The sequence below is a fragment of the Fonsecaea monophora genome (genome assembly GCF_001642475.1).
Source record: "Fonsecaea monophora strain CBS 269.37 chromosome Unknown Scaff17, whole genome shotgun sequence".
In the NCBI taxonomy this organism is placed as follows: domain Eukaryota; kingdom Fungi; phylum Ascomycota; class Eurotiomycetes; order Chaetothyriales; family Herpotrichiellaceae; genus Fonsecaea; species Fonsecaea monophora.
Genome location: NW_019173948.1, coordinates 32,634 through 55,049, shown reverse-complemented (window position 1 = coordinate 55,049; position 22,416 = coordinate 32,634). Strand labels below are relative to the sequence as shown.

At 52.5% G+C, this 22,416-nt stretch overlaps 8 protein-coding genes across 8 annotated transcripts; 4 read left to right on the top strand and 4 right to left on the bottom strand.

Moving 5' to 3' along the window:
* Positions 1-560: 560 nt before the first annotated feature.
* AYO21_03411 (hypothetical protein) lies at positions 561-2,810 on the top strand (the record flags this gene model as incomplete). The annotated part of the gene is made up of 9 exons (XM_022653385.1): positions 561-716; positions 772-853; positions 906-1,022; positions 1,080-1,244; positions 1,307-1,354; positions 1,409-1,796; positions 1,876-2,250; positions 2,307-2,362; positions 2,419-2,810. 9 exons carry the CDS (start codon positions 561-563, stop codon positions 2,808-2,810), a joined length of 1,779 nt encoding a protein of 592 aa, XP_022514195.1.
* A 1,430-nt stretch (positions 2,811-4,240) lies between these two features.
* AYO21_03410 (hypothetical protein) lies at positions 4,241-5,360 on the top strand (the record flags this gene model as incomplete). The annotated part of the gene is made up of 2 exons (XM_022653384.1): positions 4,241-4,954; positions 5,064-5,360. The coding sequence occupies 2 exons, from the start codon at positions 4,241-4,243 to the stop codon at positions 5,358-5,360; spliced, it is 1,011 nt and encodes a 336-aa protein (XP_022514194.1).
* A 1,286-nt stretch (positions 5,361-6,646) lies between these two features.
* Positions 6,647-8,410, top strand: AYO21_03409 (hypothetical protein; the record flags this gene model as incomplete). The annotated part of the gene is made up of 8 exons (XM_022653383.1): positions 6,647-6,703; positions 6,751-6,886; positions 6,957-7,138; positions 7,202-7,238; positions 7,297-7,364; positions 7,421-7,806; positions 7,866-7,933; positions 8,076-8,410. 8 exons carry the CDS (start codon positions 6,647-6,649, stop codon positions 8,408-8,410), a joined length of 1,269 nt encoding a protein of 422 aa, XP_022514193.1.
* Positions 8,411-11,589: 3,179 nt separating this feature from the next.
* Positions 11,590-12,678, bottom strand: AYO21_03408 (hypothetical protein; the record flags this gene model as incomplete). Its single annotated transcript, XM_022653382.1, has 1 exon — positions 11,590-12,678. The coding sequence occupies one exon, from the start codon at positions 12,676-12,678 to the stop codon at positions 11,590-11,592; it is 1,089 nt and encodes a 362-aa protein (XP_022514192.1).
* Positions 12,679-13,556: 878 nt separating this feature from the next.
* Positions 13,557-15,140, bottom strand: AYO21_03407 (hypothetical protein; the record flags this gene model as incomplete). The annotated part of the gene is made up of 1 exon (XM_022653381.1): positions 13,557-15,140. The coding sequence occupies one exon, from the start codon at positions 15,138-15,140 to the stop codon at positions 13,557-13,559; it is 1,584 nt and encodes a 527-aa protein (XP_022514191.1).
* Positions 15,141-15,961: 821 nt separating this feature from the next.
* Positions 15,962-17,605, bottom strand: AYO21_03406 (hypothetical protein; the record flags this gene model as incomplete). Its single annotated transcript, XM_022653380.1, has 1 exon — positions 15,962-17,605. One exon carries the CDS (start codon positions 17,603-17,605, stop codon positions 15,962-15,964), a length of 1,644 nt encoding a protein of 547 aa, XP_022514190.1.
* Positions 17,606-18,301: 696 nt separating this feature from the next.
* On the bottom strand, positions 18,302-19,375 carry AYO21_03405 (hypothetical protein; the record flags this gene model as incomplete). The annotated part of the gene is made up of 4 exons (XM_022653379.1): positions 18,302-18,488; positions 18,548-18,870; positions 18,927-19,205; positions 19,328-19,375. The coding sequence occupies 4 exons, from the start codon at positions 19,373-19,375 to the stop codon at positions 18,302-18,304; spliced, it is 837 nt and encodes a 278-aa protein (XP_022514189.1).
* A 918-nt stretch (positions 19,376-20,293) lies between these two features.
* On the top strand, positions 20,294-21,464 carry AYO21_03404 (hypothetical protein; the record flags this gene model as incomplete). The annotated part of the gene is made up of 3 exons (XM_022653378.1): positions 20,294-20,449; positions 20,545-20,618; positions 20,672-21,464. The coding sequence occupies 3 exons, from the start codon at positions 20,294-20,296 to the stop codon at positions 21,462-21,464; spliced, it is 1,023 nt and encodes a 340-aa protein (XP_022514188.1).
* Between the last annotated feature and the right edge of the window lie 952 nt (positions 21,465-22,416).

Sequence of the window (22,416 nt, the reverse complement as noted above, 5' to 3'; positions counted from 1 at the left end):
GCCTGAGATGGTAAGCTCTAACCTCTATACCTTGCTCAAGACACAGAGTTGGCAGTCCGGACCATGCTCACGCCTAGTGTGAGTCCGGTCCATGCTATTGCTGGACTTTTCGTACGTCGTGATAGATGTACCCATTTCGACTATCACAAGTCCGTTTGGGGTGTGATATTGCACAGAGGTTTTGAGCTTTCCCGAGCAGAACTAGAACGACTGACTCACCCTTGCTTGCGCAATTTCGTTGCTATCCAGGCCTAGACCCCACGTCCCTTGTCATTGTCAGGGGGAGTCTCGTCGAGCGAGAAATGTGCTGTCTAATGCGCGTGGACGCTGAATCATGAGTCCCTTTACCCCTCAATTTGCGGGATCCCCGGTTCGTTGTTCTGACTGGTGTTGCCACAGGCGTGCCCAGCCAACGTTTCGATAAATCTTCTCATATCAGCTTGCATCCTTATATTCTCGACAGGAGCTTTTTCGATCGCGCACAAGCTGCAGCAAAGGGTTGCTTCGAAACGTGGAACTTACCGCAGAACCGATGGCTCGCATGTTCAACCTTGCCTGAGATGGACTCTAAAATCGACTACACCCAACAAGAGGAGCTGACGCATGGGGATAACCCGAACCATGTGTCCGAGAAGGCGACTCCCCTGAGATCCTCTAGAGAAGACAACCTGACATGGCGCGAGGTATTTACCTGGCGCGTCAACCTTAGTATTTTGGTATGCCCTAGCTGAAGAGTAGCAACCCAAGAGTGACCTTCTGACAAGGAGATAGTTTCTAGGCATTGCGTATGCTCAGACGATTGGTTTCATCCTTTTCTGCTCCATTCTCGTGTCTGAGTATCAGAAGTCCTTCGGTATGAGCCTAATCCACGACCTTGTGGCCTCATCACCAACTGAGTTGCGCAGGAGCGGCGTCCAACGCAACTTGGATTCCTATTTCGCATATTACGGCAGCCACCGTCGTCTTCTCCATCTGGGGAAGATGGTCTGATATTGTCGGACGACGCTACGTATTCCTTGCAGGTATGAACAGCAGTTTTGGCGTCCGCCTTTCGCGCGGCTGCTGACAGGAGGACTTAGCGAACGTGTTTTCCGTCGTCGGATCAGTCGTAGGGGCCACCGCAAGCTCCAGCAATCAAATGATCGCAGCCGGGGTTCTCTCTGGCATCGCGAACGGAGCCAATCAACTGAGCACCGCGGCCATGTTGGAGCTGGTTCCCAACCAGTTCAAACCGTACGTGATGGGTGAGCCTAGCCCCGAGCCCAAGTTAGCAATCCCAGTGCACTAACTGCCCGTGTTATCTTAGGCTTCTGGGCGCTCAGCGGGTTGCCTTTGCAGTTCGCCCCCCTGATCTGTAAGTTTCCAATCGAGAAAGAGGTGCGGTGGGCCGCACTGACTATTCTGCCAGCGGGAAGTTTCATCGCCGACTACGGTGTTGGTTGGAAAGGCTGCTGGTGGTTGATGCTGGCCATCGCAGCCACAACCTTCATCGGCCTCCTTCTCGTCTATTTCCCGCCTAAAGGGGAAGAGATGGACCAGAACGAGGAGTTGAAACATGGCTTCAAGTATGAGCTCATGCACTTTGACTGGTTCGGTGTCATTCTGCTCGCAGGATCCTTGGTCTCCATTCTGCTCGGCCTCCAGTGGGGTGGTCAGCAGTATCCGTGGGACTCGGCTCGGGTCATCACTTGCATCGTCGTCGGTGGTGTTGGTCTTGTGGCGCTTGCCTATTGGGAATATCTTTCTATCCCGAAGATCCCACTTGTCTCAATGGAATTGATCAAGATGGGTAGAGCGTAAGTCCTCTCCCTGGATGATCTTCTTGGGATACCCTCTCTCAGACTGTGAGGTTGGCTGCTCACATCCAGATACCAGGTTTGTCATCCCTTGCACCACCATTGCCTTCTCTGCCATGGGCTACTATTCAATGAACATCATCTGGCCGATAATGATCTCGGCCCTGTTCACAACCAGCGCTCGAACCGCGAGTTACTACCAGATGGCATCACCCTCGGCCACATTAGCCGCGGCCTTCGTGTACGCCCCCATCGCCAAGCGTGTCAAACACTATCGATGGCAAATTGTGTTCTGGAGCCTGTTTCAAGGCGCCTTTACCGCGGCAATGGCCGCATCCGACAAGGACTCGCGTGTCATGTCGACGGTCTTCGTGTGCCTGATCGGAGTGGGCCTCACGGGCTTACAACTGAACGCTCAGCTGTGCTTTACGACGCAAATACCGCCTCGTCTCCTGTGAGCCATCTCCTGCAGTGCATAGATTCGATAGCGATGCTGACTTGTGTGCGCAGCGGCTCCGCATTTGGGCTTTCCGGCTGTTTCCGCCAGTTCGTGGGCTCGATTGCCTGTAAGTGTCCTTGTTGCGTGACCGGCACAGTTTTCTTGCTGACTGGCCTCATATAGCGGCGGTCTACATCACCTGCTTGCAGAACGAACTCAAGTCGAACCTTCCGAAGAAAGTTACTCCGGCGGCCTTGGGTGCAGGACTGCCCCAGTCCTCCCTTCCCAGCCTCTTCGGGGCCATCAGCAGCGGAGATCCCTCAGCTTTCGCGGCTGTCTCTGGTGCGACACCAAGTGTACTCGCTGCAGTCACGGATGCTGCCAAAGAGGCCTACTCGGAATCCTTCAAGACTGTCTTCTTGGTCTCCATCGCCTTTGCTAGTGTCTGTACTCTCTCGTCCATTTTTATCAAAAGTTTTGGTACAGAGAACACGGACAACCACATAACTCTCAAGGTGAAAGTCGTTGGCGAAGACGAGGCGGAAAAGGTGACCATACGTAAGCTAGATCTGTAGAAAGCCACGGGGTTGCCATAGCTTGTTCCGGGCGGGGGAAGCGGGTTTTGACATTATTTGTCGGAACCTCAGATTTCTCACGACTTGAATACACATATAGAGTAACTGTCCTAACTATTCTGCCTTTTGTTATTCCATAAGTGTAATTGGCAATGGATCATATATGGGAAATGATAGGAACCGGCTGCAATCGCCCGATGTTGCCAGAATCGTGTTTGGGTGTAGATTTCTAGACTCTTCTAGTGTTGAAGAGAAATCACCGGGAGGAACCTCAAACCTGTACATCAGAGGAGGCACCCGGCCCTAGGATCTTGAGGATCATTCACACAGAAACCCCGAGCCACTGCAACATTTACAATTGCAGCAGAACGTAGCTACCCCAGCCACCTGCGGCTATTGTAGATCTCTTCATCTTTCTTCTTTAGGCTCTCTGTTTCGATTAGTAGTCACTGCTTGGCACGTGCAGTATTAGTTATGCAACTTTGAAGTTGACCGGTAGAACGATGAACGGGGCCAAGGTGAGAAGAGCTACTGCTTTTGTCACATCGCGACGTGTATACTCGTCAGTTGACCAGCATGGCCAGGATGATCGGGTACACCGGCACGCTCCGTCTCACCTATACCCCTATAGAACTAGCCGGCATAATATAAAAGTCAAGAGATTCCCAATGTACGGAGTGCTTCAAATTCCCACCCACGAATTGTCACCAGGCCAAGAACACCACAAGCAACTCACGTGCAGAATCGGTTGGTTGTGCTCAACACGTGACCCGCTCTGCGCCGCGATTATTACTCTTTCGACCGTTCCAAAAAGGGCCGTATAGAAGACCTGGTCCTGTTGCAAGCTGGCTGGGTGTTGTGGTTTATTGTACAAGTTGTATAACGTCTCGGCCCTAATGGGCGTCCCACTCTGCTTTCGTACTCGTCGCATTTGAGTTTCAGGCGGGGGAATATACGAAAGGGGAAATCAGAAAACGAGTCAGCTTGAACCGTCAGACTCTTGCCCTGAATGGATTGGTGCAACGAGGGAATCCTGCCAATCCCACTGATGTAGGAATTAGCCTAGACGATACGGAGTATAGTTTAAATAGTGGGGGAAGCTAACTACAACGGGCCCCCCCCCCGGGATAGATCATGTCCCCCCAATGCACCGGAACGTGCTGCGTGGCGACCTGCACCTCTCGCTGAATATGGAGTTATCTCTTCTATCGCCGCTCCGAGTGTTACTAAGTTCTTGCAGCACACCTTTGGAGAGTTCCGATGTGAGGCAACAAGAAGCAAATTGCATAAAAGCCTTCAAAGGAATATCACGCTCGCGGACACGTATAGATCATTCAGTCGGCATCAGAGTTCTTCGCCTCTTGCAGATTGTTCCACGCCACGTCTGATCAACAGCCATCCACCTCCCCCGCCCCTTCCGACACCAAAAGATGCCTCAGAATCCCTCGACCACCGCCACGGGCAACAAGCCTCGGGTTATCTTGGGGTTGATGACCTTTGGCCCTCCCGGTACCGAAGCCGAGGGTTCACGTATCGTCTCAATCGACGAGTATAACAAATGCCTCGACACTTTACAGTCACGAGGCTGCAACGAAGTCGATACAGCTCGAATGTACATTGGCGGCGCCCAGGAGGCCTTCACTCGTGAGGCAAGGTGGAAAGAGCGCGGATTGACGCTCGCGACGAAAAATTACCCAATCGTCCCTGGTGACCACGAACCCACGAAGCTGCGCGCCACCCTGGAGAAGAGCTTGTCAGAGCTAGGGACGTCATCCGTGGACCTTCTCTACCTGCATGCGCCCGATCGAAGTGTGCCATTTGTCGACACACTGCGAGAGTTGAACAAACTGCATCAGGAAGGGAAATTCGTGAAGCTCGGGTTGTCTAACTTCGCCTCCTGGGAGGTGGCTGAGGTGTGGAACATTGCCAACGATAATGGTTGGGTCAAGCCATCCGTTTACCAGGCATTGTACAACTGCATCACTCGCTCCATCGAGCTTGAACTAATTCCATGCTGTCGCAAGTTCGGGATCGACATTGTCATCTTCAACCCGCTTGCAGGCGGCCTGTTCAGTGGCAAGTACAAGTCCAAGGATGCGCCGACGGAGGGTCGTTTTAGCACCCAAAGCCCGATATTTGGAAAGGTATGTCGACGGTTCATTGTTCCCACGTTTCTCCGTGCACCCTTTCCTCATCCCCAAACCAAGGTCGCTCGTGCCTCCCTAAACGTACTGCTCACGAAAACAACGCTAGCTTTACCGCGGCCGCTACTTTCAAGACCCCATCTTCAGCGCACTCGCCATAATCCAGCCGATCGCAGAGAAGAGTGGCTTGACCCTACTTGAGACTGCGCTACGGTGGTGCGTCCACCACTCCGCATTGAAGGTCACCGATGGAAATGACGGCATCATCATTGGCGTCAGCAGCCTGAAGCAATTGGATAGTAATCTGACCGATCTGGAAAAGGGTCCGCTGCCAGAAGAAGTAGTGAAAGCGATCGATGAAGCTTGGGATAGTCTCAAGTCTCGCGCAGCCAACTACTTCCATTAGCGCACCCGAAGCACCCAAGAGTGCTACGGCGAGGTAAACACTGTTCTGCAGGCCGGCTTATCTTCATCTGCGCGTGCTACATTCAAGACGTGGAAGCGCATTCGGGTGTCCACGTTCTAGCTCAGGAGGTCGATCAGGTTGTGAAACTGACCGAGTCATTCTTGCCGGAGTTAGCAATCAGGGGAAATCGCTACACACAAAAACATTCTCAACCTGGGGAATTAGGCGAACTAGGTCCAAACACTGCCTGGAGCAATTACTCAAGCCGCGTGGGGACGACTCGTACCTTGCTTCGAGGCCGTAAATGCCGAATCTTTTTCAGGGGCAAGCTGGGGTTAACTACCCAGCCGGGCCATTTATGCGTGAGTCAGGAACCGTCCAGAACCATGCAGTGGGATTGGTTGAATCATTGCAGAAAGACGGGGTTCCCCCGGACTGCGGCATTAATCTGTACACATGGACCTACTGTACACATATCAGTGGTTGCATATCGGCTCGACTTCAGCGCGGGGGGCGGACGCCCGTTTGGGTTAGCATGTTGACCTAGCCCTTTGCAGACTGGCTCGTGCAACTCCGCCCAGAAGGCTGAATTAGCTGAGAGCAGGCGATCTGCGCGATGCAAGGGACCAGGGATGAGCTAGGAGGCTTCGTGTGACCTTGCAGAACGAATGTCGAAGGAGAAGAATCGGGGCAGAACGTAATCTCCACAATTCGTACGTATGTATGGAAGTCTCTGTTCGAGTTCCCAAACGGTGGCTTTCGGTCATAATTTGTGCTAGTCGCGAGCAGCGTCTCAACTCGAGATCAGAGCACTGGCTTGGTCGTATGGGCTGCGTCTCGGCGCTCAGCGTGGTTGTGCATGTTGGGGGGGCAGGAGACGCAGATCGAGGCTCGACGCAGCGCACTCGGACTCGTCCTCAGGCATCCATTCGTGAAAGCGTTTCTAGCGTGATCCCTGGTTGTACTGTAGTGCTGTTGGGTCTCTGACGCGATTCTTGGTGTGGCTCGAAAGGTGGCCGCGCATTAGACGGGAGCACCTTTAGAGCAAAGTCGCAAGGAAGTTCATTCCCCATGGGGTAACCCTCTAATTCGACCTTTGCGAGAGGTGCAGTCTCTAACGGTCAGCCGGCTTGGACAGAATACTACTTAGTCCCCCGTCGTCCCATATGACTGACTCCGGTTGATTCAAAACTTTCTGATCGCACTTGAATGCTCGGTCCCAGACGGCACGTGCTCAATCCACTACCCCAGCAGCACACTCTCGTGGCTCTCTCTCACCTCTCAACATGACCAACGACCCGACGGACCTGAAGAGCTTACTGGCTAGCCTCCCTTCCTGTGCAGTAGGTGCACAACATCCTTCGTTGGGATTGGACTGATTATCGCCTAGGCCGTCTGCGTCAACACACTCATTGCCCAGTCGACCTGCGCTGTTAACGATCTCGCCTGCGTCTGCCACGATTCCAAGCTCGAGAAACAAATCGAGCTATGCGGCCAGGGGAACTGCACGATTGAGGATGCTTGGAGTGAGCCCCAGATTTTGGCCATTGAAAGCCTGCATTCATCGCGGAACTTGACCTGACATGCGTGGGCCAGATGCCACGAGGCTGATCAAGGTCGGCTGTGGCCACACTCGAGCCTCAGACACCACGACCTTCGTGGCCGTGACAGCTGTCTTTTTAGCGCTGGCCATCCTGTTCTCCCTTCTTCGACTCTACATTCGACCCCCATTCAGCCCGCTGTTTCATATCGATGATGCTGTCATGGCTTTTACAATCGTGAGCACCGTGCCAACAGTGGTCTTGTGCATACTCGGATTGCGTGCTGACAAACCTCCTCAGCTCCCTGTCATCACTTTTACGAGTATCAACCTTGCTGGTGAGTACCTGTTCGCCCCCCCACCTAAAGGCCAGAATGCTAACAGGGTGTCTTGCAGCGGCCGACTATGGGCTCGGGCAGGACATTTGGCTTGTTCCGCCAGCCAAGGTCGAAATGATTCTCAAGGTATCCGCCCCTTCTTTTCCGTCCGCCCAGACGGCATCCCTGATGTTATGCACTAGTTTTTCTACGTCAACCAATTCTTCTATACCCTCATTGGTGCCACCACGAGAGCAGCCATCTTGCTCTTCTATTTGAAGGTGTTCCCTCAACCACGATTCCACAAAGTGACCTATGCAGTGATGGCCCTCTGCTTTGTGAACGCGGCCTCTTGGATTATCATTGCTCTGATTGAGTGTAAGCCTATTTCGTATCTTTGGCGCATGGTCAGGGCGCCAGGCACTGGAATGTGCAGAATCAATTTCCAGACTGCCAACACGGCATTTGCGGCAACCAATATCGTTCTCGACGTCATCATCCTGGCGCTGCCGTTTCCGATGGTGCTCAAACTTCAGATTTCGCGAATCAAGAAGCTGCAGGTGCTGAGCATGTTCGGGGTGGGGTTCTTGTGAGCATTCTTCCCCTTGCCACTACACCTAGAGGACACTGACCTGTCCGACCTGACAGTATCACCATCGTGACCGTCCTTCGACTCTGCTTTCTTCGGACGCTATCGTTTGAAGAAAATATTACCCGTGAGTATCGATCTCCGGACCTGTGGTCATCTCTGCACAGAGTTATCCCACTACAGTCGCCATTGCCCTATTAGAATCCCCCATTCTCAGACACTATCCACTTAAACAATGCCTATCTACTGACCTTTATGTTTTGGGGCAGGAGATTACACGTTGATCGGGATCTGGAGTTCCATCGAGATAGACGTGAGCGTAGTCTGTGCATGCATGCCAGCAACTCGGCTATTCCTCAAGAAGACGTGGGCGTCAAAGTTCGGAACCTCGGACAACCCAGCAACCGGATCTTTCCAGCAGCACGACACGTCACGCTTTAGATCTAGACACTCACGAGGCCCCCGACGCCTGCCCGACGCACACATTGTAAAGTCTGTTGACATTGACATCTCTCACGCCAGACGGGAAGTGGACGAGATGGAACTGATTGAGTTCACGGGCTGGAGCAACTCATCTGGAGGAGCCACCTCCTACAGGTCGTGACGGAAGGGCGCGAAGGCAAGCACATGAAGAGACACCAGATCCTGAAAAATCGGACACCAGGACCCTATGGCGAAACACAAGTCTACAATAGAAGGTCGAGAGTGCTCAAATGGACATGTAAACTATCCCTTATGATTTCTTTTCGAGTCAATCTACCAGGAACGTTCAATTCCCTCCAGAGTTTCCATTCCAGGGTTATAGGTACGAGCTGGTGTGCAAGACGGGTCACGAACCTCTGCGGCAGTCGCTGTTTAGCACGTCCGAACGCCATGGTAAGCCATCCTGTCCGATCGTCTCGTTCCAGGGTGGCAGACATGCCCTGCCGAGATGTAAAGTGGCCAGGTCGAGAGCCATTATTCCTTCATAGCGATTCAGACCACCACGGCGGGCACAGCGGTGTATGGAGTGCCCAGGCTGTATATCGTGGCTTCGGAAAAGCCATAGGAGCCTTCCAATTCGCAGACCAAGAGAAGGCACCTTGCACAGAACAACGGACGGTTTCACTTAGTTGAACCGGCGCACGAGCCCAACAGTCTTCTCAGCCAAGGACAAAACCCCGGGGTCAGGTCTGTGATTCCATCCTGCAGATGCCCGAAGAACGAAGTTGACTCGTGCATGGCTTTTTCATCTCCATGACGGAGCGGGCGCCTTGGCCAAGATTAGCCCACGGGGTACCCTGCGGGGTGAGTGAGGTTCATCCTGACCGCATTATTCAGATGCGAGGTTGAGACCGCATGTATGGTCCATGCAGCAGTGTAATTCTAACATGTTCTAGAGGTGAATGGGAAGCCCAGAAATGGGCACAGGAGATGTCTTTCCGGTCAGATCGCGTGAGCCGGAAACACAGGTCATGATAGAGCCGGATTGGGCCCTCTTTCACTCTATAATCGCTGCTAGGAGGAATTGACCAAAGCTTTCTATGATGCGTTCGATGTCTGTCGGGGTTTTTGGGATGCCTCGAGGACCCTTGTTTCTCTACTTCAGAGATGGAAAAAAAATTTCAGTCATCTATTGAGGCATTAACGCAGCGTGCCTTTGATGGCTCTACGCGCTCTCCCGTAAGAGAGCCCTAGAATCACGCGAAGAAGGTGAATAGAAAGGAGGTTGGAAGGAGAGAGTTGGGAGAAGAGCATGGTTCTAAATAAACGAGAAAAGCGGCGGCATGCCTAGTGTACGACTATTCCCGACACGGCAGGACCGCTTCAATCGAAGGCGGATTTCTTTCGACGAGCGGATTAATTACACCAACGCTTTTACTGCCAAGGGATTTTGTTGGGGGTGTCGTCCTCAGCGCTCAGAGTGTATATTATATCTTGTTGAGCACCTCGCCTCTTGGGTTATTGAAGTTTGCTACTTCGTCCCCTATTGACTCATGACGGCGAAGATGCTGATTGCGTGATTGGCGTGTCGGTTGTCAAAAACAGGATTTAGAGACCCCCAGAGCCTCACACCTCCAAATCGGAAGCAACACGGGCGAGCCCCAGCAGTCGCGATTCTCATTGTTCTATCCCCTCTTGCGTGAAAGCTACAATGGGTTCCACGAGCTGACAAATCGCCAGGACTCACATCTGTCAAGGATATAACGCTTGCGCAATAAACGTCTTGACGCAGTTGTCAGGGCAAGCGTAGAGAAGGCTGGAGGCAGCTACAGCCACTCTCAAGGCAACCTGTGTTTTGGTCGCAGAGATCTCTCCCATGTCTTGTCCATCGAGTCGAGGTTGTCGTTTCTCGGCCCCGATTTAACAAATTTCGCAATCATTTTCTTCCTCGGACGCACACTCAGAGTCTTTCATGTTTATGACTATCGTCGTTGTGGCTAGGAATGTCACAGCCACGTATGAAACAGGCGAAGTGGCTTTCAGGCATGATTTTGGTTCTTCCTTGGACTTGTTCAGGAGGGCTGGCAACCGATACATCTCGTCGGTGGAGGTAAGGAAATCTCTACTGTGGAATTTGTCAGATCAAAGTCCGCGAGAGTGAAGACATCAACAAGATCAAGAACTCTCTAGGAGTGGGCGCCATGTTCACCCTTGGGCTTGATATTGGCCTCGATGTTTAGCTACAGAATTTGAGCAGAGAGCTCGGCTTTTCTCTGGACTTCTCCCACCATCTGTTCGGATGTTACGGGGTTGCTTGTCCCAAAAAACGACAAAATATTCGATTTCGCACTCAGATTCAGCCAATACTCGGCCAAGGGCGGCACAGTGTTGAGCTGGAAAACGAGGTCCTACTCCCGTATTGCAAGATGCCCGGAAGGTTTACAACAAATTAACTCTTACCAATTACCACAAATTGTGGACGACAAGATCCGGGTCGGACACGACGTGCGTGGCGCTGTCATTGACCAGCTGCGGGTTCGGTATCGATTCGCCAATGGAGGTGACCAGGAACTTCACGAGCCCCATGGCAAAAATGGAGGTAGACAATGGGGACAATCCATTGATTGGCAGGACAAAATTGACAGATTTGATGTTTGGACGAGGACAAATCCAAACGGCAGGTTCAACAATCAAATCGTCTCCTTCATCAAGATCGTCACGAAGTCCAACAGAGAGATTGCATTTGGTGGCGAGCAGCAAACTTGGGCAGGAAGTGAAACAGTCGAAGGGAATCGCATCCTGATCGGTTTCCGAGGACGCGCTGGCTTCTATCTCGACCAGGTACAGGCCGTGTATGCTGTGTTTGATCGGCCTACCTATCCGTCGCCCTAACCACGGCCCAAGAAAGGAAAAGAGAGGGGCCCTGGGCTCCAGTCACTATTTTTCGAGTACGGCGAGTAGATATATAGAAAGCTATCTTACGACATTATAGTAGCTAAGATTAATCATTAGTAATTAATATTAATCGCGTTATTAAGGAGAGCTCAAGAAGAATCAACAGACTCGAATTGGCTTCTACGAATGAAATTAAGATAGCCCTCCCGCTGGCTCTCTCAGGGCTCTGGCGTGCTCCCATGGCGCTCTTCCGTACTCTGCCGCGGCTCCCTCAACGCTCCGTCACGTGCGCGATTAAAGCGGCCTGGCTCTGTTTCCTGAACAAAAATGGTACTGGACGAAGTGCTGTTCGGGGCATATATAATATATATATATATACACAAAACACTCGGGACTTTGTATCATATTGACAAGTCGAACGAACGTCCAAGTGCAAGTTCCAAGTGCAAATGCAAGTGCTATGGCTTACAGCTTGGACGTTCTGTTATTGCCGCTACTCGATCTTGACACATTGTCCTGCTTAGGCACCGGTGCTGCTGCTGTTGTCGTCGTCGTCGTCTTCGTCGTCGCCTGGGGGGTATCACTCTTCTTGGGCGCGCTGCGATACCCGCCCTGGAGATTATCCTCGTTGATTACGGCGCCGGAAACCGGGTCGCGCTTGATGCCCAGCTCGAGCAGACGGGCAAAAACGGCGGCGAAGTCTGCGAAGAAGAGGTCCTTGTCGTCGGCGTAGCGGTCGACCCAGACGCGGAAGCTCGGGTCGTGCAGCAGGGCCATGTCCGAGGGCAACATCATCAGCTCGTCGGCTTTTTCCCCCGTCTCGGCCTCCCCGTCCTCGTCCTCGTCCTCGTCGACGTAGACGTACTGCATCACACCGTTAGGCAGGGTCTTTTGCTTCCAGTCGTGCATGCGCAGCAGCTTGAAGTACATGTTACTGAAGCGGGTGGGGTTGTTGACCCATTTGCCGTCGAAGCCGGAGCGGTCGGCGTGGCAGCGACCCAGGTTGTGCGCGCCGCTGAGGCAGACGATCTCGCGGTCACAAAAGCCCATGCGGTAGAAGATGTGGCGGAGGTGGTCGGCGCCCTTGGCCCCGTCGGGCAGGCGCCCGCGCGGCGGCACGCGCGAGTCGTCGGCGAAGTCGGTGCGGCCGCCCATCCAGGCGATGTCGGGCCCGCCCATGGCGCGGATCGCCACCACGGCCGCCAGCGTCCACAGGTCCGCGTACGTAATCCAGGGGAACCGCCGCTTCACGGGCTCGAGAAAGGCCCGCGCGTGCTGCAAGCCCGCGTTGGCCGGGTCGCCGCCCTCCTTCTCGTATCGCATCCCTGCCCCGTTGGAGCCGCCCGTGTTGCTCTGCGCGTCGTACGTCCCAGCGCTGTGCCACGCGAGTCGCACCAGGACGGGGCCCGCGCTGCCGTCGTCATAGCCCGGCTGGTCGAGGAGGGAGATGATCGCTTGCTTGACCTGGTCAAGTTGGCCGTCGGTCGGAGAGGGCGGATGAGGTTCCTGATTCGTGTCAGGTATCTGGGACGACGGCGCAGGTGATATCGACATCTTGGGTCCAAATCTCGCGAGAGAAACCAGAACAGGATCGATCAAGTGGCTTAGTGTCAGCTTTTCCGACACAAACCAAAAGAGACGATGACGAAAATCAGAGGTATAGAAGTAAGTCTTAAGTAAGAAAGATACTTCGCCTCGACGCGGACCAGGATACAGAAACCAGGGAGTGAAATACAAACACAACGATGAAAGAAACAAGAAAAAGAGCGCACGGGGTGGCGAGGAATGAAACAGGAATATTAAGAAACACGCAAAAGGGAGCCACTGCAAAGGCACCGCCGTTAATCAGCCTCGGTATCACACAAGATCTGTTATGCTTTGCATGATTATATCTGACAAGACGAAACCCTAGGAAGCCAGTGGGTCTGATCAATGGGCGCTTCGACCGGAGCACATGCCAGAGAGCGCAAGAAAAAAAGGAGAGAATCGAGATAGGTTGCGACTGGAAGGGGGGAGGCTGAGAGGCCGATAAGAAAAAGTGGGCGAGGCTGCAAGTCGCGTGAGAATTTGATATGCCAGTAGTCAAAGCCAGTCCCCGTAGTAAAATCCATCTCCGACCTTCGGAGTCGGCAAAATCTCGCATCGCCGATCCATAATAATCATCCTGGAACTCCGAAGAAAAACGTGCCTATGATGTGCGTGTGTGTCATGCGATGCCAAGAATTTGGCACCCGTTTGGTAACCGAGGTTCCTGTCGATCCAAATACTGCCCTGCCAGCCTGCTTGCTGCCTGGTGGCGCCTTGTCCTCAGCCACATATAATCTTGACGTATTGATTGTTCTTTACCCTTGCCCATCTCTTTGGTAATGGTTGGTGGGAAAAAGGTTTCCCAATGTCGAAGATCCATCCAGGCTGGGAATCCGCAGAATTGGTCAATATCCTCGAGCCATATTTGCGACTTGGTCCTCCGGAATCTCTTCCCGGTCAAGGATATCTGGATCGTGTCTAAACTCTTCGCTATCCAGCACGGGACCGATCTTTCGCACGTCTCTTTCAATCACTGTCACACCTCGTGGTAGCTTCTTTAAGCGCGAATCTTCCACCGTCATGCAGCGGGTGAGATATCGCAGCATTGCCGTGATTACCCTGATCTTGTCTTCTTGGGTGCCACTCGGGGTGTTTCCCAAAGCCTTGGTCAGCATTGCTGGAATATAGGTCGGTTGCACAGCGGGTGCTTCCACTGATCCATCCACATTGAGGCCCTGGATCAACTTTCCCCGCACGTCGGCAGAGATACGCTCCGTCAAGGCAACATGGAACACTTCAGCTTCTTCCGGACTCGATGTGTTGCCCAGACAGAACAGTCGCATCAAAGCACGATCGGCTTCCCTTTTGACGTTCAGTTGTCGCGAATAGCCCGCTCTGTGGAGCAGTTCCAGCTTTCGGATCAGAATGATGTCGTAGCCTTCTCTGACATCCATCCGTGCCTGGATGATGCCGTGCGCAACGTCGTATACGTTGTTGTACGACTGGAAGATCGGCTCTATCATCTTCTTAGCACAAGTCCAGTCTTCGTGTCCCGCGGCTCCCGCAAGGTCGAGGATTTGCTCCATAAACCGCATCTCAAAGGCTCGATCGTGACCTCGCATTTCCACAAGTCCCGAGAGTGAAGCTGGCGCATTTTCGGCTTGTGCCAGCTGCCCGAAATTAAAGTCCGATCCCAATTTGATGCCCAAAAGGAGATAATCCTTATCTTGCTCCGTCAGGCGATCCAACACAGGAACCATCCCGGCCTTGACTGCGTAAGAGAGTATCATGTCATGATTGACCTTGGAGATATCAACTCCGACCCGTGCCGCATAGTCCGTGGCAAGGCTGGGATCTTTCCCCAGGTCATTGATGACCATTGATACTATGAGCGCGTAGGTGTCCTCTGCGGACGTAAGGCCCTTTTCGAAGAGACTGCGGAGCCAGTTAAAGGAATCGCGTTTCAGCACAACGGCGGGCGGTGCCTGTGTGCCCACAAAAGTCACGTAGTCGCCTTTGTGAATCCAGCGGAGCGCCAAAACACCAACGAGCGTACGATTGATCTCGGGATAATCATGGTCAAACAACAATTCTGAAATCGAAGGCCCTGCCGGGCGAGACGTATTGGTGTTTCGGAGAAACGTGGCATTCTTGAGCCGTTCCAGTTCCTGGGGGAAATCTGCTTTGATCAATTGGAGGAGCTCTAGATTGGGTATCTCCCAGAAGGAGCCGTCTTCAATGGTCTGTTGCAACGCCCCATGTTCTCCCGTGAGTTTTGTCTTCATTTCGTTCTTTCGGTCAGGATTATTGCTGGAATTTTCTCCGTAGTGTTCTAGAAGCGTCTCCCGAAAAGAGGACTCAGTGTTGAATTGCGATGTCGAAGTAGAACTTTGGGCTGATGAGCGGAGCAGGCGAGCGCATGCTGTGAGGACCCGAGCGACAATAGTGTGGTGTTTCCGGTTGATGTCCTCTTTGTTGTCATCCACCATTGTCACATTGGTGAGTTTGTTTATTGTCAAGGTAAGTCACAAAGAGTCGATGTCCTAACATTGTCGCACGGCAGTACCTGAACGTTTATTTGTTGACAACACCGGGCAGGCAGAAGGGTTGTAGAGAGAACGCCTTGGGAGAAGGATCGAGTTCTCTCCGGGGTCACAGTCCAGCCGCAGTGCGCCTGTCTTCTTCGGCAGCCGAACTTCCTGAAGTCGCAGAGATGATAAACGGCAGTGTGGCCTGCTGAACGACACCGCTGGCCGTAGCGCTTCCTTGCCCGTTTGCTGGTGTCAGGAAGTGGCGGTGCTGATTCCGAGACTTCGCGCGGACTAGGGCACGGATTGTGGCTGAAGTGCCACTCGATCTCATCACCGGCACTTTGGCATTCTCTTCGAAATGTGGCTGATGCGCGGGGACGATGCTTTTCCGTCAAATAATTGGCTAATGTGCGATGAGAAGTATCGGAGGAAGATATGGAGTTATCGCAGGCTGGAGATTACATCGAGGGGCCTGAAGCAGGGAAGAGTCGATGTCATGCCTGCAACAGGCGCAGCTTGAGACTTTGGTTGGAGGGTCACAAAATGAGCTAGTCCAAATACGGTAAGGGCAGATATACTACTCTACATATACCTGTCCAAGCGTACCTAGGTAGCTAGGTACCTCCTTGTACTCAACCAGTACATCAGCAAGGATACCCGGTGCTCAAGACAGCTTAAAGACAGGATAAGGCAGATTCCATACATTGTAAGGTAAAGTAGGATGATATGGGACTTTCGAGCTAGATGGGATCTAAACGGCGAGTCACAACACACAATGGTTACTGAATCTCAACAGCCCTGCCACATGAGGCCTCAGCAAGCCGTGCGGCCTCCCGTTGTAGCTCCAGCTTCTCATCCGTCGTAAGATCGCTTTTCGCCTTCGGGACCCTGCCCCAGATCGTGACCAGCACCAAAGCCACACCACCAGCACCCACGCCCAACCAGAAGGTGTTCTTGTAGCTTTGTCTCAGCCCCGATCCGTCCACAGTGTATGATTGAATAATGTCGCAGAACCCCAGGAGCAGAGCAAATCCCAGCTGCAAGACCGAGTTGATCAGTCCACCTGCCAGCCCCTGTCGTGCCCTCGGCATCTGTGTGGTAATAAAGACAGCCAGGAGATTGTACGAGAGATCGATGCCAATCGTACCCAGAATACATGCCGGAAAGACCCAGGCCCAATAGTTTCCGCCTTCTGGAATACAAGCAAGAAGCAGCTGAGCCCCAATTCCCCCCAGACATGAAATGATCAAGAGCAGGCGACCCGAGACCAGGTGGAGGATGAACCCTTCCAAAGTACTTATGATGACTCCCCCAACCACCATTGGCGTCCACCACGCGACAACCTGGATAGAAGTGGCACCCATGATGTTCTGGAAGTACAAGGTGCCGTAGAGCAACAGGACGCCAATGTTTCCATAGAGGAATAGCATCGCAATGATGAGTTGCACCATGCATGGAACCGTGAAGATATCACCAGGTAGTAATGGGTACTGGGCTTTCCAACCTTCCACATATACGGCGACCAGTAGCAATATGCAGCCCACGCAAAACAAGGTGGGGATATAAGGTGTCTGCCAGCCTCGTTGAGCATGTGCTGATTCAGTGATTGCGAAAACCACAAGGACCAATCCGGGCACTATCGTCATGACACCGAGCCAATCCATGGGAATTTTGTTCTTCCGCCGTTCTTTCCGATCATTGGGTATAGATAGAATCGAGGTGAAGGCGGTAGTGGTGACAAGAAAGGCCCCGATCCAGAAGAACCAGCCCCAACGCAGAAACTGGCTGACCAGGCCGCCACAGAAAATTCCCACGAAAAATCCGACCACGGCGAAAGTGCCATACAATGCAAAAACCAGGTTCTTGCGCGGTCCAGGCCGATAAGCACTCCCCATCAGCATAACCCCTGTCGGCAGATAGGCGGCTGCTCCAAGGCCTTGTAACGCTCGACAGAAGACCAACATGAGCGGAGAAGTACTGAAGCCACAGACAATGCTCCATATCAACAGCCAAACCAAGCCAGCGATATATACAGGGAATCCCCCGAACATGTCACCAAGCCTGCCAAATACCAGAAGCATGCTCGCAATGACCAAAGAGGGAGCTGTAGCTGGCCAGACAATAGACGACTGAGGAATCCCGAGCTCTTCGATGAGCGTGGGCAGTATGACATTGAACCCCGCAACAAAATACTCCGTTATAATCTGGGACATCACTATGCTGAACACGAATGCGAGTTCAGACCAAATTGACCTGAACGTGGGCGGCCGCTCGCGTCCCAGTCTCTCAATCCTTGCGTCCATTGACTCTTCGACTTCAGGCTGTGCATGGTCCTTTCCAGTGAGCGACAGCTCCTGGGACTCGTCCGGAGAGGGGCTTTCGTTTGTCTTTGTGCCCACATTCTCAGAGCCTATTACTTCCATGCTGAGAATCCAATGATACTTCAGACCCGAGAAGCGAGAGGCGCGATGGTAAGTAGAGAGAGCAGTTAGCAGGTTAAAAAGGAAACAGAGAGTGTGCTTGCCAGTCCATTTCAACCAACAGCTTCATCTATACGCGCAGATCAGTAGAACTAAATGAATCAGCGGTGGGCAAATACAACCGGAGCAACTAGGACTAGGTAAGCAAAGGTTGAGAAATGATTATTGCTCCGGCCAAAGGCGAGATGAAACGACCCGGGCATTGAGATCTGGGCGGGAGGAAGAAGCAAAGATAGCGGGAGAGGTATCAATTGCCATCGAATCACGACTGAAGCATGCGATTTTAGATGCCCACTCAGGAGCCCATGTGGTAAGAGAAAGTCGAGAAAAGTTACCAACCGAAATCCACCGAGGATGTAATCGACCGTTTGCCAAGAAGCCCGGTCGTCCGACCATCTCCGTGTCTCCATCATCTCCGCCATCTCCGGTATATCCGAGACGGATCTGAGTAGACACGGTCATACTGAACGAGGGATTGAACTACATTCTGCTGTCAATGTATATCACTATCTTCCGATTAAATATTATACTCAGGCAGCCAAGAAACCCAACTATAGCCCCTCCCAGGATGGTCTCCCATCCAAACACCTTCCCTGCAGAGTTTGCAGTCCCCTCATTCCCGACCGTATATCTCTGTGCTCAAACAACAACCGGCTGCGGCTTCTCCAGTGTCGTCTCTTCTGCCTTCTCCTCCTCGACTGTATGCGTATCGGCAGATATTGGGGCTGAAGCCGGCGCAGAGGCAGCTCCAGTTCGATTAGACTCGGCCACTCTCTGGCGATGAAGAGCCAACCCGAAGACTGTCAGGGTAATACAGAAGAGAACGCTGCAATGAAACATTAGCCCGTTTCCTAGATTTCGGTATTTGAAGGAGGTGTGACTCACAATTCAATGCCTCCAAGCCCAGCAGCAGTTCCAGCAAGGGCGACGCCCGCTCTTCTGCTGCTGGAAGCTCTCTTGACGATAGTCCTCGGACTGAGTCCCATGTCCGAAGGCCTAAACGGAGCATGCCAGAAACCGTAGCTTGGTCCTCTGCCATACCAGAAACGACTATAAAAGCTTGTCCACCTCGACAATAGTGCAAAGCTGACCAGCCAGAAGAGGGTGCCACCCACCTCGAGGGCGAGAATTGCCCAGCGATTGTAGAGCGCTGGCTTGCGAGAAAGGGCGACGAAATAGTACGCAAAGATGATCAACGTTGCTGATGACTGTTGTCAGGTTAGTTTTTGTGACTCTTCACGCGTGAAGTGATGGGTCGACTTACGGTGAACAGTGCAATCCCAAAGGCAGGAAAACCACCCCAGATACCAGTGCTTGCGGCAGTAAAGGCGAGGACAAGAATCGCAATAACAGCCCTCGCGCATCCAATTGCGTTGGACCAGCGCGGCATTGGCACGACAGGCCGGGAAGATTGGGACGCACTGGACATCATGAGGGAGGTCGAAGTCGAAAACCGTGAAACTGGCTGGATTGGTGCCTCTTCGATGCTCTGGTTGACCATCTGCTTGAGTAGTAACTGCAAGGACACGAAGCCGACGGGAGACTACGAGGAGAGATCGAGGCTTTGAAGGATCAGAAAGAACCGTCCAATTCGTGACCTTTATCACCCAGTCTGAACTTGTGACTCGGGTACTGGTAGCTGCAAGCGTTCGCCAGACAACGTACAAAGAATGAAGCCTTGATTCGGCGCGGTCGAAGAGCCTCGCCCAGCATGGTCCATCTTCTATCGTCTCTGATTGGATCGAACGACAAAGAATGTGCTTGTGGTTTGGATAATAGTCCCATGCGTGGTCGGACCAGCAGACAAAGACTTTGTACCGTCAACCGCATTCAGTCGATCACCCTGTGGCGCTGGGCTAGAGACCAGACAGAGACAAGGCGCCGCACGTTTCGGCCCATTGTTCAAGACGGGAAGGCCAGATGAGAGGGAATACGGTACGATTGGTGGTCCAACAATGAGGGTTCTGTAGATCTGGCATGTCTCATCACCGTGCCTTATTCGGGCCATGAAGATGAGATGAGGAGAGGTGAGAGTCGATGGATGATTGTTTGTCTCAGGTCGGGGTTCGTATCCGTGGCGCAGTTTCCGACTCGCACTTGCACCACCTGGAATTACGATGGCGCTCACCAAAAGTACTTACTGTGACAGAGGATTTTCTGAGGTTATAGGCACTGTTACCTATATCTTGGCTATAAGACAGAGCTAATAGGCGTCAGCTTAGCCTATCTTCTCAGTCTTGGTAGGTGCTGTAGGCACTGAGAATTGAGCTCCGATATCTCCGGGGCGGCTGTAAGGGGCAACGAGAATAAGTCTGTTGTCTTTTGATCAGTTTGTCATTCTATTACTAGCGTTGACAATGCTTTTGGTGCACGCCTCGGTACAACTAGTGACATCAGCATCAAATCAGTCTTGATGGACTCTCAATCGACTTGATTATACCACAATTGATCTTCCAGCTTTGTCCATACGCGGTTCCGAATACAGAGCGCCCTTACCGAGCTCCTCCAAAGCTCCGTGTTTGATATAAACGGTTTAGTGGAGGCTTTCTGCGTCTTTTAGAGAAAAAGCACCAAAATAAACACCAGCCTTCGCATTCGTCCTCTCCTACGACACACCACAACTCCTGAGCTATGCTTTCTCAATGTGGTAGACGCTCTCTATTGAGAACCGGCTATATATCTCGGCAAATCAGCAGCCAAACCAGAACAATAGTAGGGTATACGAAAACACAATTTCCGCTGAACACAGGCGCCGAGATCCCCGCCATAGGGTTCGGAACGTGGCAGGTAAGTTCAATTCTCGCTCGAGCAAACTATCCTAGCCCATTAAAAGGCGCCGCTGGAACAGCTGCACATAACTACACAGTGTCTGACCTGCATAGGACAAAGAAGCACAGGAAGACGCAGTGGCCGAGGCATTGAAGGTGGGGTATCGACATATCGATACAGCACGGATGTAAGAGTCTCATCACTACAGTTGACCAGAGCCTGGACGCTGAGTCCTTCCAGATATGGCACAGAGCCTGGTGTCGCTAGAGGCATCAAAAGGTCGGGCATCCCGCGAAGCGACATTTTCCTCACCACCAAGCTGTGGAACAATTCGCACCATCCCGACGACGTGGAAAAGGCATGCGATGCCTCGCTCAAGGACCTTCAAACCGACTATCTCGACCTCTACCTGATGCATTGGCCCTCGCCCTGGGCGCGGGGCGACAAAATGAGGCCCATGAAGGACAACAAGATAGTCCCTGGTGATACGGACTACGTCGAAACCTACCGAGCTATGGAGAAACTGGTGGCCAAGGGGAAGTGTCGCGCCATCGGCGTGAGCAACTTCTCCCATGCAGAAATGGAGAGGCTGCTGAGAGAAACCTCAATCGTCCCGGCCGCACATCAAATGGAACTGCATCCCTATCTGATACAGGCGGATTTCTCGACATGGCATAAGTCAAAGGGCATCCACATTACTCAATACTCTCCGTTTGGAAACCAGAACGAGATCTACGACAAAGGCAAGAACATGGGCAAACTGATCGACGACCCGGTGTTGAAAGAGATCGGGAGGAAATACAGCAAGAACGGAGCGCAAGTGGCCTTGGCATGGGGTATAGCGAAGGGCCATTCCGTGATCCCCAAATCCAAGACGCCGTCGCGGATCAAGGCTAATTTCGAGGGTGACTTCAAGCTCGAGGCTGAGGACGTGAAAAGGATCGATGGACTGGACAAGAAGTTGAGGTTCAATGATCCGTCCGAGTCATTTGGCTGGAATTTCTACGCCGATCTCGATGGAAAGAGCACATGAGAACCCATGCCGAAACACACTGGGCCATGGAGTATGCCGAGCCTTTGTTACAGGACTTGGACATGTCAAGATTGGAACAATGGCTTGGCTGTCATGTTGGTTGGGTCAGGGACCGAGAAGGGCAGTCTTGGGTTGCGTTGTCTGCGTGTCATGTTTGCCTCTTGGAGGTTCCGCTCGCAAAGAAGACAGCTAATCAGAAGCTTGGTGGGGTGTGTCATTCCAAACAATCTTCCGAGTATGTACAAGTGCCTGAGTGCACAGCGGTGTGAGGATGCACAGCCTCGCAGTTATGCGTAGGTTCAAGGTGGCCAATTTGGTGAAGGGGGGCGAGTATTTTGTTGCTTGGTGTTTGGGTACCTCTTATTCTAAGCCACAGGGGTTGCGACACCCCTTATACGAGTTACCCATGACCTGTTGTAAGAGATAATACGGGTGAAAAGTGCACCGGGGAACTTCTTGGTCGTGTGCACAACGAGGGCCACAAGCACCGCCGAGAGACCTTGGGCACCACTTATGGTTTTCTTTGATGACGTTTGCCAGATTCCCGGCGGTGGCAGAGGGGTCCAGATCCCCTGCATCCTTTTTCGATCCCTTTCCCTCTCATTTCCCAAGCTGCCCTTTTATGGCATTTGTTCACACGATCAGCCGCGCCATGCGACCGTAACCCAGAACCCGTAACCCGTACCCGAGCGACTCAGCTGAGCATTGTCTGAGGCTGCCACCACACACACTCGCGCTGGGCTGGCTGAACTGGCTGAGCTGGGCTTTGTTTCAAAGAGCTCGTTGGATCTTCAATGGATCTGGATCCTGATTATTCTACTACTGCGATAAAGGACTTTGGCCTTGTTGTAATAATCTCTTCTACTCAACTTCTGCCAGGAACTTAATCACAAGAATTTATTTGTTCCTCTTTTTCCCTCGTCTGTGGCGGCCCATCCTTCCTCCAACTTCA